This window comes from Neomonachus schauinslandi, chromosome 12 (assembly GCF_002201575.2).
Source record: "Neomonachus schauinslandi chromosome 12, ASM220157v2, whole genome shotgun sequence".
Taxonomy (NCBI): domain Eukaryota; kingdom Metazoa; phylum Chordata; class Mammalia; order Carnivora; family Phocidae; genus Neomonachus; species Neomonachus schauinslandi.
This window is the reverse complement of record NC_058414.1, coordinates 36,001,899-36,020,348: the sequence shown is the minus strand read 5'-3', so window position 1 is coordinate 36,020,348 and position 18,450 is coordinate 36,001,899. Positions and strand designations below refer to the sequence as shown.

Sequence of the window (18,450 nt, the reverse complement as noted above, 5' to 3'; positions counted from 1 at the left end):
CTAGCTAATTACCTTGCTCCCTCGGTAGAACACTTTTCAATAAGAAAATCTCACTTATGTTCCACATTAGGTTTTAAAAACACTACATACCCCATTAGAAGCCAGGACATCTTCTGTTTCTTCATCTTTGTGGTTGGCCTGGATTTCAAATGGATTCCCATCACTACAGTACTGCTCAAACAAGGTCACTGTTTTTGAGGATGTTGAGGCTGGCTGCTTACTAGGTGAAACTGATGGGGAACGAGACTGTTCCATGAATTTAAATTCCTAGACATTAAAAAAAGGAGCCAGATACCTTTTAACAACAATAATAAAATTCAAGTACATAACATATTCCATCAATATAAATGTTGAGTTAGTGGAAAAAAAATAATCCTGATTCATCAGGTTATTCACTTTTAAATCTTGGAAGTTGTCTGAAAGCACAAACTTGAAAATATGTGCTCAAAGGTTTGCCTAAAGACAACTCAGTTACTGATATCACTTTAAAAAGTGTTATCTGCATCAAGCTACTTTTGGCTTAGTTTATAGAACTGTACAGAAAATTTTTGAAAATAAATTTGAATTCTAAAAATTTTAGCATAGCAGCAAAGACCTAGTAGAATATGATTTTAAGCAATAAAAAGGCCACAATAAAAATTAATCATTGTTAATAATTAATTACATGTTTATACCATTTAAGGTATTGTATTCTGTAAAAACACATTAGAATCTTTGTTATATTGATGTCTATAAACTTTCATTTCTTTTTCTTCATACACCTAGAAGTAGACAACACAAACACACATGCTAAAGTCAAATGATATGTCTTCCAGACCTAAGGTTTGCCATTAACCCATTAACTTCCCATATAATGTTGGAAATGTCTCTGTGCCTCAGTTTCTACATCAATAAAATGAGAAAGTCAACCCCCAGTACAAGAACCACAATGCTAAAACTAAAGAGCTGTTCCCAGATGAGGAAACCAAAGTAGTCCAGAGGGATTCAGTGCCAAGTTCAAGACCACAGCGCTTATTAGTGGAAGAGATGGAATAATCTCTAAAGTTCCTTTGAGGGGCACCTGGGTGGCTCAATCAGTTAAGAATCTACCTTCAGCTCAGGTCACAATCTCAGGGTCCTGGGATCGAGCCCCACATTGGGTTCCCTGCTCAGCGAGGAGCCTGCTTCTCCCTCTCCCTCTGCCTGCAGCTCCCCCTGCTTGCTCTCTGTCAAATAAATAAATAAAATCTTAAAAAAAAAAAAAGTTCCTTTGAATTACAAAACTCTTGATGATTTTTCATAAAAATCTGGTACACATTTTTCTTATACCTTTTAGTCTTTTTAATGTTAATCCCAAATTTAAAATCTTTCCTATTCAAAGATAATATTAAAAATTACATGTTTAAGTTTCAAATGATGTGTTTATTTTCTTTCTAAATTGCAGTTACACATTAAATCAGATCCATCATAATGCTCAAAAATTATGCCATTATTTTATAATTCTAAACAGGGGGTGACTCTAATTTAATGAGATGATTTTTTTTTAAACCGAATCTACAGGAACACAGGTGTCAAGAGAACACTATCTCCGTTGTGAATAGTTTTCAAAGTAACTACTTTTTCAAATTGTTGTTAGAACACTTAACATGAGATCTACCCTCTTTTTTTTTTTTTTTAAAGACTTTATCCACCCATTTGACAGAGACACAGCAAGAGAGGGAACACAAGCAGGGGAGGTACGAGAGGGAGAAGCAGGCCTCCTGCCGAGCAAGGAGCCCGATGCGGGGCTCGATCCCAGGACTCTGGGATCGTGACCTGAGCCAAAGACAGATGCTTAATGACTGAGCCACCCAGGCGCCCCTACCCTCTTTAAAAAAAAAAAAAAAAAAAGATTTTATTTTTAAGTAATTTCCACATCCAATATGGGGCTGGAACACACAACCCCGAGATCAAGAGTTGCCTAATCCACTGACTGAGCTAGCCAGGCGCCCAAAGATCTATCTATTCTCTTAAAAAAATGTTAAGTGCATAATATGGTATTGTTAACTATAGGCAAAATCTTGTAAAACTCAAGGTAACTACTTTAAAGGAGATAATGCTTACTTGGATGGAAATATTTCAAATGTGTATTGTAAAAAACTGTTTGATAATTACACCAAGTATATGTGTTCATACATACAGACATAATTTGATGGTTAAATAAAAATTCAAGTAAAATTATTTAAATAGGGATTCTAAAATCAATGTTAGAATTCTAAATAATGTCAAGGAATCATCTTATTTAAGAATTCTAAAATAATGTTGGGGCGTCTGCGTGGCGCAACTGGTTGAGCATGCGACTCTTGGTTTCAGCTCAGATCGTGATCTCAAGGTTGTGAGATTGAGCCCTGCGTCAGGTTCCAAGTTCAGTGTGGAGTCTGCTTGAGTTTCTCCTTCTCCCTCTGCCTCTCCACCCACCCCTCAGCCCCCGTGCACCCTAGCTCTCTCTAAAATAAATAAACCTTAAAAAAAAAGAATTCTATATCAGACAAATTAGATTTTAAACCAAAGACTATAGTAAGAGATGAGGAAGGACACTATATCATACTTAAAGGGTCTATCCAACAAGAAGATCTAACAATTGTAAATATCTATGCCCCTAACATGGGAGCAGCCAATTATATAAGGCAATTAATAACAAAAGCAAAGAAACACATCAACAACAATACAATAATAGTAGGGGACTTTAACACCCCCCTCACTGATATGGACAGATCATCTAAGCAAAAGATCAACAAGGAAATAAAGACTTGAAATGACACACTGGACCAAACAGATTTCACAGATATATTCAGAACATTCCATCCAAAAGCAACAGAATACACATTCTTCTCTAGCGCCCATGGAACATTCTCCAGAATAGATCACATCCTAGGTCACAAATCAGGTCTCAACTGGTACCAAAGATTGGGATCATTCCCTGCCTATTTCTGGACCATAATGCTTTGGAACTAGAACTCACTAGTCACGAGAGGAAAGTCGGAAAGAACTCAAATACATGGAGGCTAAAGAGCATCCTACTGAAGTCAGGAAATTAAAGAAGATTTTAAAAAATTCATGGAAACCAATGAAAATGAAAACACAACTGTTCAAAATCTTTGGGATGCAGCAAAGGCAGTCCTAAGAGGAAAGTATATAGCAATACAAGCCTTCCTCAAGAAACAAGAAAGGTCTCAAATACACAACCTAACCCTACACCTAAAGGAGCTGGAGAAAGAACAGCAAATAAAGCCTAACCCCAGCAGGAGAAGAGAAATGATAAAGAACAGAGCAGAAATCAATGAAATAGAAACCAAAAGAACAGTAGAACAGATCAACGAAACTAGGAGGTGGTTCTTTGAAAGAATTAATAAGATTGATAAATCCCTGGCCAGACTTATCAAAAAGAAAAGAGAAATGACCCAAATAAATAAAATCATGAATGAAAGAGGAGAGATCACAACCAACACCAAAGAAATACAAACAATTATAAGAACATATTATGAGCAACTCTAGGCCAGCAAATTAGATAATCTGGAAGAAATGGATGCATTCCTAGAGATGTATAAGCTAACAAAACGGAACCAGGAAGAAATAGAAAACCTGAACAGACCTATAACCACTAAGGAAATTGAAGCAGTCATCAAAAATCTCCCAACAAACAAAAGCACAGGGCCAGATGGCTTCCCAAGGGAATTCTACCAAACATTTCAAGAAGAATTAATACCTATTCTTCTGAAACTGTTCCAAAAAATAGAAATGGAAGGAAAACTTCCAAACTCGTTTTATGAGGCCACCATTACCTTGATCCCAAAACCAGACAAAGACCCTATCAAAAAGGAGAATTACAGACCAATATCCTTGATGAACATGGATGCAAAAATTCTCACCAAAATACTAGCCAATAGGATCCAACAGTACATTAAAAGGATTATTCACCACGACCAACTGGGATTTATCCCTGGGCTGAAAGGTTGGTTCAACAACCACAAATCAATCAATGTGACACGATACATTAATAAAAGAACGAACAAGAACCATATGATCCTCTCAATAGATGCAGAAAAAGCATTTGACAAAGTACAGCATCCTTTCTTGATCAAAACTCTTCAGAGTATAGGGATAGAGGGTACATACCTCAATATCATAAAAGCCATCTATGAAAAACCTACAGCGAATATCATTCTCAATGGGGAAAAACTGAGAGCTTTCCCCCTAAGGTCAGGAACGCGGCAGGGATGTCCACTATCACTGCTGCTATTCATCATAGTACTAGAAGTCCTAGCCACAGCAATCAGACAACAAAAAGAAATAAAAGGCATCCGAATCGACAAAGAAGAAGTCAAACTCACACTCTCTGCAGATGATATGATACTTTATGTGGAAAACCCAAAAGACTCCACCCCAAAACTGCTAGAACTCATACAGGAATTCAGTAAAGTGGCAGGATATAAAATCAATGCACAGAAATCAGTGGCATTCCTATACACCAACAACAAGACAGAAGAAAGAGAAATTAAGGAGTCGATCCCATTTACAATTGCACCCAAAACCATAGGATACCTAGGAATAAATCTAACCAAAGAGGCAAAGAATCTGTACTCAGAAAACTATAAAGTACTCATGAAAGAAATTGAGGAAGACACAAAGAAATGGAAAAACGTTCCATGCTCATGGATTGGAAGAACAAATATCGTGAAGATGTCAATGCCACCTAGAGCAATCTACACATTTAATGCAATCCCTATCAAAATACCATCAACTTTTTTCAAAGAAAGGGAACAAATAATCCTAAAATTTGTATGGAACCAGAAAAGACCCCGCATAGCCAGAGGAATGTTGAAAAAGAAAAGCAAAGCCGGTGGCATCACAATTCTGGACTTCAAGCTCTATTACAAAGCTGTCATCATCAAGACAGTATGGTACTGGCACAAAAACAGACACATATATCAGTGGAACAGAATAGAGAGCCCAAAAATGGACCCTCAACTCTACGGTCAACTAATCTTCGACAAAACAGGAAAGAATGTCCAATGGAAAAAAGACAGTCTCTTCAACAAATGGTGTTGGGAAAACTGGACAGCCGCATGCAGAAGAATGAAACTGGACCATTTCCTTACACCACACACAAAAATAGACTCCAAATGGTTGAAAGACCTAAATGTGAGACAGGAGTCCATCAAAATCCTAAAGGAGAACACAGGCAGCAACCTCTTCGACCTCAGCCACAGCAACTTCTTCCTAGAAACATTGCCAAAGACAAGGGAAGCAAGGGCAAAAATGAACTATTGGGACTTCATCAAGATAAAAAGCTTTTGCAGAGCAAAAGAAACAGACAACAAAACCAAAAGACAACTGACAGAATGGGAGAAGATATTTGCAAATGACGTATCAGATAAAGGGTTAGTATCCAAAATCTATAAAGAACTTATCAAACTCAACATCCAAAGAACAAATGATCCAATCAAGAAATAGGCAGAAGACACGAACAGACATTTTTCCAAAGAAGGCATCCAAATGGCCAACAGACACATGAAAAAGTGCTCAATATCACTCGGCATCAGGGAAATCCAAATCAAAACCTCAATGAGATACAACCTCACACCAGTCAGAATGGCTAAAATTAACAAGTCAGGAAACGACAGATGTTGGCGGGGATGCAGAGTAAGGGGAAGCCTCCTACACTGTTGGTGGGAATGCAAGCTGGTGCAGCCACTCTGGAAAACAGTACGGAGGTTCCTCAAAAAGTTGAAAATAGAGCTACCATATGATCCAGCAATTGCACTACTGGGTATTTACCCCAAAGATACAAATGTAGTGATCCGAAGGGGTACGTGCACCCCGATGTTTATAGCAGCAATGTCCACAATAGCCAAACTGTGGAAAGAGCCAAGATGTCCATCGACAGATGAATGGATAAAGAAGATGTGGTGTATATATATACAATGGAATATTATGCAGCCATCAAAAGGAATGAAATCTTGCCATTTGCAATGACATGGATGGAACTGGAGGGTGTTATGCTGAGCAAAATAAGTCAATCAGAGAAAGACATGTATCATATGACCTCACTGATATGAGGAATTCTTAATCGCAGGAAACAAACTGAGGGTTGCTGGAGTGGTGGGGGGTGGGAGGGATGGGGTGGCTGAGTGATAGACATGGGAGGTTATGTGCTATGGTGAGCGCTGTGAATTGTGTAAGACTGTTGAATCACAGACCTGTACCTCTGAAACAAATAATACATTGTATGTTTAAAAAAAAAAGAAGATAGTAGGAAGGGAAAAATGAAGGGGGGGAAATCGGAGAGGGAGACGAACCATGAGAGACTATGGACTCTGAGAAACAAACTGAGGGTTCTAGAGGGGAGGGGGTAGGGGGATGGGTTGGCCTGGTGATGGGTATTAAAGAGGGCACGTACTGAATGGAGCACTGGGTGTTATATGCAAACAGTGAATCATGGAACACTACATCAAAAACTAATGATGTATGGTGATTAACATAATATAATAAAAAAAATTCTAAAACAATGTTAAAATCATTGTTAATTTTGCTGTCTCTAAAGCATTTATTAATCGACATGTTTCACCGTATTTAATATTTCCACATTAGGAAAGGAATATGATAGAACTGGATAAGTAAGCTATTATACAATATAAGCATAAAGACTATCCCTATTAAAAGCTTTTAATCATGTATTCTTTACATTTATCTAGAATAAGAAAATTGCTTCTAGCAAGCCATTCCTTCCCAAGGCAAAATCTGAACATACCGGACCTTCTATACAGGGACCTATGTTTATACACTGTATTTTGACATTTGGTATTTGTAGGACACCATCTATCACACAAGGAATATTTATCTACAGTGTGTTTCAACCAAGGGAAAACAAATCAGTTAATATTTTCATAGATTACATATTCTGTGAGGATTCAAGGAATTAGTTAACTAATAAAAATTAGTTAAGAGTATTTTTTGTAAATGCCTCTTTTTTTTTGGAGGCATTGTCTGACTACAGGTACATTTATGAGGTGCAACATAAATTAAGAGCCTTTTAGTTCCTTTAAGAAATGACAAAGAAACAAGAAATCACACGCATTCTGTGAATATAAATTTTTTCATTAAAGACCATCAAAATACAACTGATTAATTTTCTGCAAAATTTAAATAAAGCAGATCTCTTTCTGAAATCAAAAGAAAAAGATTAGGCAAAAGAGTTTTCCTAAAGTATTTAAACTGAATTTGTAAAAAGAGACAGATTTTGACATCCATAAAAGGATCACTCTTATAAAAGAGGCTGGCTATTACTTTTAAGCAAGGAAGGAAAGATGCTATTCTTTAATTTAATGATTTTATAAATGATTTTTTAATATATTTTTTTAAGACAACTAAATAAAAGACAGACTCATTTGTTCCTAAGAGACACTTACATGAAGTTGCAAGATGCTGAAATTTGACTTCACAGGACAAAGCTCCCATGTCTCATTCTCTAGAAACATTCTCAGTTCATCAAGCCGTGTTCTTAAAAAAAGAAGACAAACACTCCAGAAAGTTAGAGGAAAAGTACACTGCACACAAGAATTAAGAAAATAAAATAGAATTATAGAATTATCATCATAATCATAATCAACTTGGAGAATCTATTCAAAGCAACACAGCAAACACAAACATGTACTTTTACTTGTTAATATTTTATCATCTTTAAGAGAAAAAACTCTCAAATGTTTACTAAACTCACAATATTTCTACTATATTACAAAAATAATGAATGTACAGGAAATGATATTTTTATTAAGGGATGAAACTAAAAGCTACTCCCCAACTCACATACTTAAAATATCCCTAGCTAATCATATATCAATGCCAAAAAACAGAGAAATAATTTACAAAGTTTATGAGATCATTAATACTAATAAATGCTTTATGCTAAATAGCAAAGATCTTAATCATACTTACTAAGCCACAAGATCAAGATAATTATCACTCTCCAATATATTTAGCTCAGGGCCTCTCTCTACACAGCACTTACAAATTAAATTACCAAGTACGGCACTTACAGAGCCAGCACCGCACTAATCACTTACATCACATTGATCTCTTCTTTCCTTTCTAATGCTATTGTGGTTTACTGTCTCTCCTGAATAATCAGTACATTATACAGGCAGTTCCAGAAAAGTAACTACTTCCTTCCAGTTGACCCAGGAAATAAAGGGCCAATGCCTGCCCTACTTTTCCCCTTCTTCTAACAGCTTCATTGTTATTACTAACCTGCTAAAAACAAAATCTAGATTTTTTTTTTAATTCACATTTCTAAAGTAAAGAGGCAATAAATGGGTAAATCTGTAAAAACAAAAGCTGCTCCAAATATTAGAATTAACAGAAGGCGACTTTAAGATAACTATTATAATTAATAAAAGAGAAAAAAGATGTATAAAATGAATAGAAAGAAGTTCAAAGAATTGCAATAATAAAAACAAAAACAGAATCATATTCTGTAACTGAAAAATACAATTACCTTAAATTAAAAATTGGTTAAGCAGATGACAGGATTAATGAACTCAAACACAGATCAATAGAAACTATTCAGACTGAAGCACGAACTGGAAACAAAAATGGAAGCAACAGAAAAGATCATAAAAGATACATGAGACACAGTCAAAACATCTAGTATGCATGCAACTGAATGAAGAAGATGGAATGAACGTAAGCAGTTTTGAAGAGGTAATGGCTGAGAGTATTCCAAAAGTGATTATGCGCAAATCTCACATCATACACAAAAATTAACTAAAAGGGACCACAGACCTAATATAAGAACTAAAACTGTAAAAGTTTACAACTCTTACAATTCAACAATAAAGACAACACAACTGAAAAATGGGCAAAGGTTTTAAACAGACATTTTTGCAAAGATATACAAATGACCAATAAGCATATAAAAAGATGCTGAATATCATTAGTCATTAGGAAATGTAGGTCAAAAACATAATGAGACATCACTTCATACCCACAAGGATAGCTATAATCAGAGACAGACCGTAACAGGTGTCAATAAGGATTTGGAGAAATTAAGAGTCCTTATATAATGCTGATGGAAATTTAAAATGATAGAACCACTTTGGAAAACAGTTTGGTAGTTCCTCAAATTGTTAAACATAGAATTACCACTTAACCCAGCAATTCCACTTTGTATTGGTTTCCTGTGGCTGCTATAATAAACCACCAGAAACAGAGTGACTTAAAACAACAGAAATTTATTCTCTTATAGTTCTGGAGGCCAGAGTCTGAAACCAGTACCACTAGGTTGAAAGCAAGCTGTCAGCAGGGCTACACTCTCTGCAGACCTCTGCACATCATCTACCAATCTGTTCCTTGCCTCTTTCAGCTTATGGCGGTTACCACCATTCTGTGGCTTGTGGCCTCAGCACTCCAATCTCTGCCAATCTTCACATTACTTTCTCCTGTGTGTGTCTTTTCCTCTGCGGCTGTGTCAAATCTCCCTGCCTGTGTTAAAGCATGAGAAAATTCTATGTGCCATTATTGGCTTTTAAGATGGAAATGGTCATGCTCAAGGACTGGAGAGAAGCTTCTAGAAGCTGAGAATGTTCCCAAGCTGACAGCCACCATGAAAATAGGGATCTCAGTCCTAAAACCACAAGAAACTGAATTCTGCCAACATCCTGAATGTGCTCAGATGTGGATTCCTCCCCAAAGCCTTCAGATCAGAGCCCAGCCCTGCTGATCCTCTGATTTGGGCCCTGTGAGATACGTAAAAGTTGAGCACCTAGACAAGCTGATCCAGACTTCTAACCTCAGGACGGTGGCATAATAAATGGATGTTGTTTTAAGCTGTTAAGCTCATATCAATTTATTACATAATAACGATAAAAGGTACCAACTCACAGATAAAAGCAGCTTAGTGAACCCTCTGCATAAAGAGTATACAGGAAACAAGATAGAAAGTAAATGATAAAAACATGTAAAAACACTAAAAGGATAAGAAAAAATAAATGCAGTTACAAAGTTAGTTCTTGCACTATTCTGGAAGTATACTAACCTACGGTCAACTATAACAGAACAGGAGTGCATACTGAAAAGACAGTAACCACTACAAGAATCTATTTTTAAAAAGCTAACTGAGAAACAAAATAGTATTAAAATATATGCATGATCAATCCAAAAGAAAGGAAGACAAAATATAAATAGAAAAAGAATAACACTTTTAGAAATAAAACAGCAATATGATGGATTTAAACCCAACTATACCAATAAATACATTAAATGGAAATAGAACAAAAACCAGTTCAAACAAAATACAAAAAATCATCACACTGGATTTAAAAACAACAACAAAACAAGATAATCTATATGTTGTTTACAAGAGACACACTTTAAATATAAGGCCATAATTAGATTGAAAGTAAAAATTACACACAAGCATGATTTTTACAATTATGAAATAGGGTGGAATTTTTTTATCAAAATTTTTTTCTTCATCTATGGGATTTTAATTAATTTTAAATATTTAGCCAATGTTGTATGGGATTTTTCCTATATTCTGTTAATTAGCAAATTAAATTTTAAATATTTAGCCAACTTTGTTCTCCTATAATATTACCTGTTTGTGATGTCATTATCCGTTTTAGATATCACTAAATGTAATTTGCTAATATTTGTTAACAATTTTTACATCTATGTTCTTATGAGCCCTATAATTTTTCTTTTTTGTAATGTCTTTGTTATGTTTTGGTATCAGTGTTATGCTGGCTTCATAAAATAAGTTACAAAGCATTCCCTCTTTCTCTAGTCTCTGAAAGAGCTAGTGTTAATATTTCCTCCTTAAATGTTGGGTAGAATTTACCAGGGAAGGCAGCAGGCCTAGAGACGGAAATGTTTTTAAAAAATACAGATTCGGGCGCCTGGGTGGCTCAGTTGGTTAAGCGACTGCCTTCGGCTCAGGTCATGATCCTGGAGTCCCTGGATCAAGTCCGCATCGGGCTCCCTGCTCAGCAAGGAGCCTGCTTCTCCCTCTGACCCTACCCCCTCTCATATGCTCTCTCTCTCTCATTCTCTCTGTCTCAAATAAAAAAAAAAAAATACAGATTCAATTTCTTTAAGAGACACAGGTCTATCAGATATTCTGTATTTTATTTTGTCAGCTTATTAAGTTTGGTTTTATGAGAAATTTGTTCATCTACATTGTCAATTTTATTAGCATAAAGTTGTTCCTATCATTTTATTATGTATCTATATCACTACACATTTACTGTATTCTTTTTTAAATTGAAGTATAGTTGACACACTATTACATTTTTAATGTCTAGGATCTATAGATCAATTCCTGCTAATATTGGTAATTTGTGTTGTTGTTTTTGCTCAGTGTTACTAGTAGTTTTATAGAATTCTATTATACATTTGCTTTGTTTCATTGATTCCTACTCTATAATCTTCCTCCCTCTGTTTCCTTTTGTTTAATTTGCTGTCATTTTTGTAACTTCTTGAAATGGAAGGTTAGGGCACTAATTTTCAAACTTTCTTCTTTTCCAAAAAATACACTTACAGCTAGAAATTCTCCCCTCTGCTTTGGATCCCGTAATTTTGATGCCATGGTTTTATTATTATTCATTTAAAAAGATTTTCTAACTCCCAATATGATTTCTTCTTTGACCACTGGAAACAGGTTGTTTAATTTCCAAAAACTGGTGCGTTTTCTTGTTGTCTCTCATTTATTTCTAGTTTAACTTCACTGTGGTCAGACAATGTAAGCTCTATGATTTCAATCCTTTGGCATTTTTATTTTATTATTATTTTTAAAGATTTTATTTATTTATTTGACAGAGAGGTAGAGAGAGAGCACAAGTAGGCAGAGCAGCAGACAGAGGGAGAGGGAGAAGCAGGCTCCCCGCTGAGCAGGGAGCCCTATGCAGGGCTCGATCCCAGGACCCTGGGATCATGACCTGAGCCGAAGGCAGACGCTTAACCGACTGAGCACCCAGGTGCCCCAATCCTTTGACATTTTTAAAGAACTTGCTTTATGGCACAGTGGATAATCAATTTTGATAAACTTCCTGTGTGCTCTTGAAAAAAATATGTACTCTGCAACTGTTGTGTGGGTCTCTCTCTCATACACGCAGACACACACACATACACACACACACAAAAGGCAAATGTTATTAAATATGTTAGTTGAACACATATCTTCAGTGATTTTTTTTCTGCTTCCGTTATCACTCACTAAAAGTGGCATACAAAAAAATTCAATGATTATAGAACTATTTCTCCTTTTAGTCTGAAGATTTTGCTTTATATGTTTTGGAGTTACATTAGTTGAGGCATACAAATTTAGGATTGTTTATCTTCCTAATGAACACTTTCTTATCATTATGAAAGTATTCTCTTTATTTTTAGCAATACTTCTTGACTTAAAGTATACTTTGTCTCTTAGAAATTTCTCTAATCTGACATAAAGTATCTATAAAAGTCTACCACAAATATCATACCTAATGACAAAGCACTGCAAAATAAAGATACCCTTGTCACCACGTCTATTCAAAATTGTATCAGAGGTCCTAACCAGTATAAAGATTAGAAATGAATATATAAAACCATCATTATTCACAAATGGCATAAATGTATACATAGAAAATTCAAAAGAATCTCCCAACTATTAGGTCTAATAAAATGCTTTAACCACCAGATCACAGGAATTTCAGGTCAACATACTAAATCAACTTAAATATGTATATGTATGTATGTGTATATAAGTATCTGTATGTGCAAGAAACAACTGGAAACTTTAAATAAAAAGCAAAACAATTCAGAATGGCATAAAAAAATATTTATACAATGCTAAAAACAGGCAAGACTAATCAATAGTGATATAAGCCAAAATAGCAGTTATCTCTAAGGATGAATTTTGAATGAGAAAGGACACAAGAGATCCTTCCAGGGTAGTGGAAAAATTCTGTATCTTAACCTGGGTGGCTTATGTGGTATACAGATATGTAAAAATTGATGGAGTTGTACATTAAGACGTGTATACTTTTATATTACACTTTAATGTATTTTTTCAAAAAAAAAAAAACCTTAATAATCCTCTTATTCCCCTAACTAAACTGTCTGCAATAAAGGCAGGCTTGTTTTAACAATACAGCCACAGAGGGCCTTAGGCAACATCAATCCACTTGTGAAGGGTCACAAGGTCACAACTAGTAGACAGCAGAGGGGCCCTGATTTCCAAATCTTTCTTTTCATTGCACCACTGTTGAAAAAACATAGTCAAAGGCAAAAATCTACTTATTTTGTGACTGTGAATGATAAATTCATTAATATTATCCAAATTGATTCATTAAAGCCACGGAAAACTTCCTTTACATCTCTCCCCAAGAACATTTTTACACAAGTTGGAAGGTTTGCATTTTACTTTTTTCTTCTATTTGACTCTACTAATACACATAAAGAATAACAGTTACGATGAAAAAGCAGTGAGTTCATAAATTACAAACTGCAATCAGATGCTGAATAACAGAAATGAATGCTGACCTATTATGTGAAAAGCAATCGTAATTATTACTGTTTAAGCAGTTCAGGTGCCCCTCTGTCTTTAAGAAACAAGATATAAATAGGATACAAAGAATCTCCTGCGGAGTACAAAAGAATAGGTACAATTCAAATAAAATTTAAAAGATTTTAAAGGGCAAATATAGTAAAGAAGACAATAACCAATCTAAGAGGCATCTCAAATATGCTGACCTACTAATTAAAGGGAAAAAAAAAATCCACGAATTGGAACTGTGTGAAATCCAGATCTTTTAACTAACCTGATAAAAGACTTGATGCAATAAAAGGCAGGTTCCAAAAACAAATGATAAAAACAAACACTTCAAGGAAGGTAAAGATTCCACTACAAGCCGGCCACATTTAAAGAGAAGGAACTTGATGCTCAGAGAAATTAGAAAACCAAACTACAGAGGTGGTAAAGCTAGAAAGTAGTACAGAGGTAGGAATCCAAGTCCACTGATAACACCACGCTGCCCCATTTTATCAGCAGGAAGAAAACTGGAAATCAATAACAACAGTATAAATTAAGAGGAGTTTAAGAGTGGTCTACCCACTATTATTATATACTATGGCAGAGGGAGTTAGTCTGACATCAGATAGATACCATGAAGACTTTGTTCTCATTTTAACTCCAAAATTCAAGCCCTATTGTATAGTTTAGAAATGTAAATGTTTTTACTTTTAAATAATCTAATTTACAGTATTTTAAATATTAAAGATAATTTACTGGTACCATTATCACCAAGTCCAAGAACATTTGCTTTCTAAAAATATTTCTCCTATTTTCCCAAGGAATATAGCAAAGAGAGTTGCAACAATTACCTCCTATCCCACACACATTCTCTCATACAACATGACCTTACCACTCCCCCATCAAATTTCCCTCCTCTTAAATCTGGGTAGCCTCATGACATGTTTGTATTCAATGGAATATGGTGGAAGGACTGCATGACTTCTACGCCTACATCAGAAAAAGCCTTGAAGCTTCTGCCTGGGTCTTTTGGAAAACTAGTGCTGTGGGAAGCCAGGTGCCATATAAGGGAAGTCCCACCACCCTGAGATCATCATAGTGGAAAGGCCACATGCAGGCACTATGGCTAACAAACTCAACATCCTTCTAGCCATCTCCACCAAGGTGCGAGCAAAGCCATCCTGGATTCTCTAGACAAACCCTACCATCAGCTGAGTACTACTCAGTCACCTCAGCCAATCCTCTAAGGAGCAGAAGATTCATTCAGTTCATCTCTTCGTAAATTCCCGACTCACAGATTACATGAAATAATGATAAAATGATGGTGGTTTTAAACCCTTAAGTTTCAGGATAGTTTGTTACACAACAATAGTAGTTAAAATGTAAGTTGGACACTTATAAATTTAAACCTTTATATTTGTTAAGATTGTTTCCTTAAAAAAAAATCTGAGATCTATCATAAAAAAACTAAAACTATTGATCACTTATTTACTGCCCTCTCTGAAACCTTAACCAAAAGTGCTTATTTGGCAGAGAATATATGGGGGGAGAAAAAGCAAGTGAGTTCTACAAGATATAAAGCCCAGTACTCAAAAAAACAAAAAAGATTAAATCACTTGGTCCAGGCAGAAAACAAAGAGAAGTATATGGATAATAAACTTGATCCTAGAAACACACATTTTGAAGATACTTAAAAAAATAAACTTTTCTTACTCAGGCAATGGGAAAGTTTTTCTCCCTAAAAGGATAGGTGACCTCTCCCCTCTTCTAACACCAGTCGCTGTACCTTCAGGATCCTCGAAAATATTTTATAAGATTTGATCATTAGAGTAATTACAAATTAAAGTGCACTTGTTAAATAGAATGTTCTGGCAATTACACTACATAATTTCTATGTCATTACTGTTTAAATCAGATAATTTGTGCTTCTGGGACTTCTGTAACATCTGGCAGAAGAATGACAGCGTTGGATGTATACAAACTTAGCACTGAACATAAAGGAATTTGGGGGAATAAAACCTATATTTTTGTAAGATAAGAATTCACATTGATAGAGACTGTGTTCCCTCAGTCTAATGTAATTTTGCCCTGGAAAAAGATAATGGCATACAGACTTTTATACAACTACCACAAGCAACATGAATATACTTTATATAAATAGATGTTCCACCCAAAGGTAAAATGCTTCTATTTTCACCTTATTATGCCGACATCTCTAAACCAATAGCCTAAGCAGACTCTAAGTCAGAATAATTTGGTCTAAGAATTTCTTGATTCTCAGGAGCTCTATTTGGCAGTAGAGGACCATGAAACAATTGTAAGCATATTTTAACACTTTTATTACAAAACTAAAACCCACTTGATCTATAGTTCACCATGTTTCATACTGCTTTTAAATATTTATGTAGTATGATCTGGTGAAGAAGATATTAAATTGGAATTTAACAGATTTAGATTCATCACTAGCTAATGTAATGACTTTCATCAATTCAGTATTATGTACATTGGCATCATTTCTAAACCACCTGTTAAGTTTATCTTGCTTATAAAGAAAAAGATTTACTTCAGAACACATTAATGGTTGGCATTAACTTTACCAAACGATTTTAATTATAATTTTCCAAATGGCAGCTGTTGGACAGATAGTGACCATAGCCAGTATATAAGCTGGGGATAGAGAAGAATACTTTTAGAAAAGTTAAATCTTTACTTTTTAACCTATTCCAATATTCCAATATACAACACAGCAAGAAAAAAAGGGCAAGATCTATAGGCAACACTTATGGAGACTTTTTCATCTAGCCACCCCATTTTGCAGTTGATAGAACCATCAGCCAGAGTTAAATGATTTGTTCAGTGTCAGAGAGCTGGCAAGCACCAAAAGTGGAATAAGAACCCAACTCTACTATCTCCTGGTCCAGCTCTCCTTCTAAAAGTACTGTACAGCCTTTTCAATGGGAAACAAATTTCACATATATTTCTAAGAGAAGTCCATTAAAATGTTGAGTGTTTTGGAAACAGTTAATAATTCATTTCTAGTCTCTAATTTCATCAAGGTAAACTTTGGTGAGGAATCTCCATCATGGTCATAGTCTAGAAATGCCCAGACCTGGCTGTCATAATGACAGATACCTTATGACAATAAGTAAAGTAGAATGCAGAATGGAGACCATTAAATAAATCAGGGTTGTTTTTTTCATCACACATGTTGTGCAGTCACTAGGAACACAAAAGGTCTCCCAGTTGTCTTACTGACTAAAAGTAATCTTTGGGAAATGGACATCTGTCATGCTTTCATTCTGACAGGTAAGTGAGGCTTCTGTCTCCTTCATAGTTCCTTATCCTTTCCCATTTATGATTTAAAAACTCCTCCTTTTGTACAGCAATGTGTACAAGCCAGGCTATCTTTTCAGCAGAGCTTAAATTTTAACAGGAAAAAACATATATACAAATAAAGGCAGTGTTAGGGTTTCATGCTCTCCCCTTACTACTATTTTCCTGAGGTTTAATCAATAAAAAAAATTTTTTTTAAATCTTCTAAACACTCTTTTCAATTCGACTACAAAGCCCAAAGGCTCTGCTTTGGTACAGGATCAAATTTAAATCTCTTTCAAAACATATTTAATAGTTTACAATAACAAAGAACACTTGTACTTAAATATATTTAATAATTAATCATTGGTTTGATGTCCAATAATCTCTCTTCTGACATGGCACCTATCACTCTGACCAGGTATTGACTCTGAGCAAGCAGAATTAAACATACATACATACATACATACATACATAAAAAAAATAAAAATCATTGAGACAGGAAAAAAAAACAATAAAATAAAATAAAATCGGGGTGCCTGGGTGGCTCAGTCATTAAGCGTCTGCCTTCAGCTTGGGTCATGATCCCAGGGTCCTGGGATCGAGCCCAGCATCGGGCTCCCTGCTCAGTGGGAAGCCTGCTCATCCCTCTCGCACTCCCCCTGCTTGTGTTCCCTCTCTCGCTGTGTCTCTCTCTGTCAAATAAATAAATAAAATCTTTAAAAATAAATAAATAAAATAAAATAAAATGTTTAAAAAATAAAAATAATAATAAATAAAAATAAATAAAATAAAATCCGTACTTTCTCTGGCACCAAATAACAATAAAATCAAAACATAATTCTAAAAAATAAAAATGTAGAATAAAAAGTAAGATACAACAATTCAACTGATAAAATATATATAAGGAATACAGTACAGTCTCCACCTTATATCAGGAAAGGTCTAATAAATAGCTCTCTCAATTTAATGCTGCTTTAAGCATACAATCACATTGCTAATTAAACACTCTTTCCCATCTTCCTCCATTCCCAAAACCATTCCTAATCACGCTTTCTAAAGTCAGTAGTGACTGTTTTGCAATGTAATACATAATTTTGACTTTGTAGCTAGATTCTGAATATCATGTCTTCTTCTTTAGAACCTTCTTACTCTTTTTTTTTTTTTTAAAGATTTTATTTATTTATTTGAGACAGAGAGAATGAGAGAGAGCACATGAGGGGGGGAGTGTCAGAGGGAGAAGCAGACTCCCTGCCGAGCAGGGAGCCCAATGCGGGACTCGATCCAGGGACTCCAGGATCATGACCTGAGCCGAAGGCAGTTGCTTAACCAACTGAGCCACCCAGGCGCCCAGAACCTTCTTACTCTTAAAAGGTAGATGCTTTCAAGTAACCCCTCCCTGAGTGCTGCCTCTAGTGATCTAACTCCCTCACTAGCTCACACCATATATGCAGATAAAGGATAGTGGCCAAATTCTTTCAGTGAACTCCAATAGAATAATCATCTTTCACCCATAAAGAAATTGGTTCAATATTTAGTTCAACATTTTAAGCCTCTCAGGACAATCTATCAAAATTTACAATAAATAAGGAATGAGAATATTTTATGATATT

General features: G+C 35.3%; 1 protein-coding gene across 1 annotated transcript in view; it reads right to left on the bottom strand.

Annotated features, from left to right (window-relative positions):
* The window catches only part of VPS50 (VPS50 subunit of EARP/GARPII complex), a 132,808-nt gene that overhangs the window by 43,650 nt on the left and 70,708 nt on the right, over positions 1-18,450 (bottom strand). Inside the window, exons 17-18 of the mRNA XM_021689524.1 lie at positions 7,428-7,518; positions 91-267 (exon numbers count right to left, since the gene is read on the bottom strand). Coding sequence (XP_021545199.1) covers positions 91-267; positions 7,428-7,518 — 268 coding nt within the window. The remainder of the gene's footprint in view (positions 1-90; positions 268-7,427; positions 7,519-18,450) is intronic.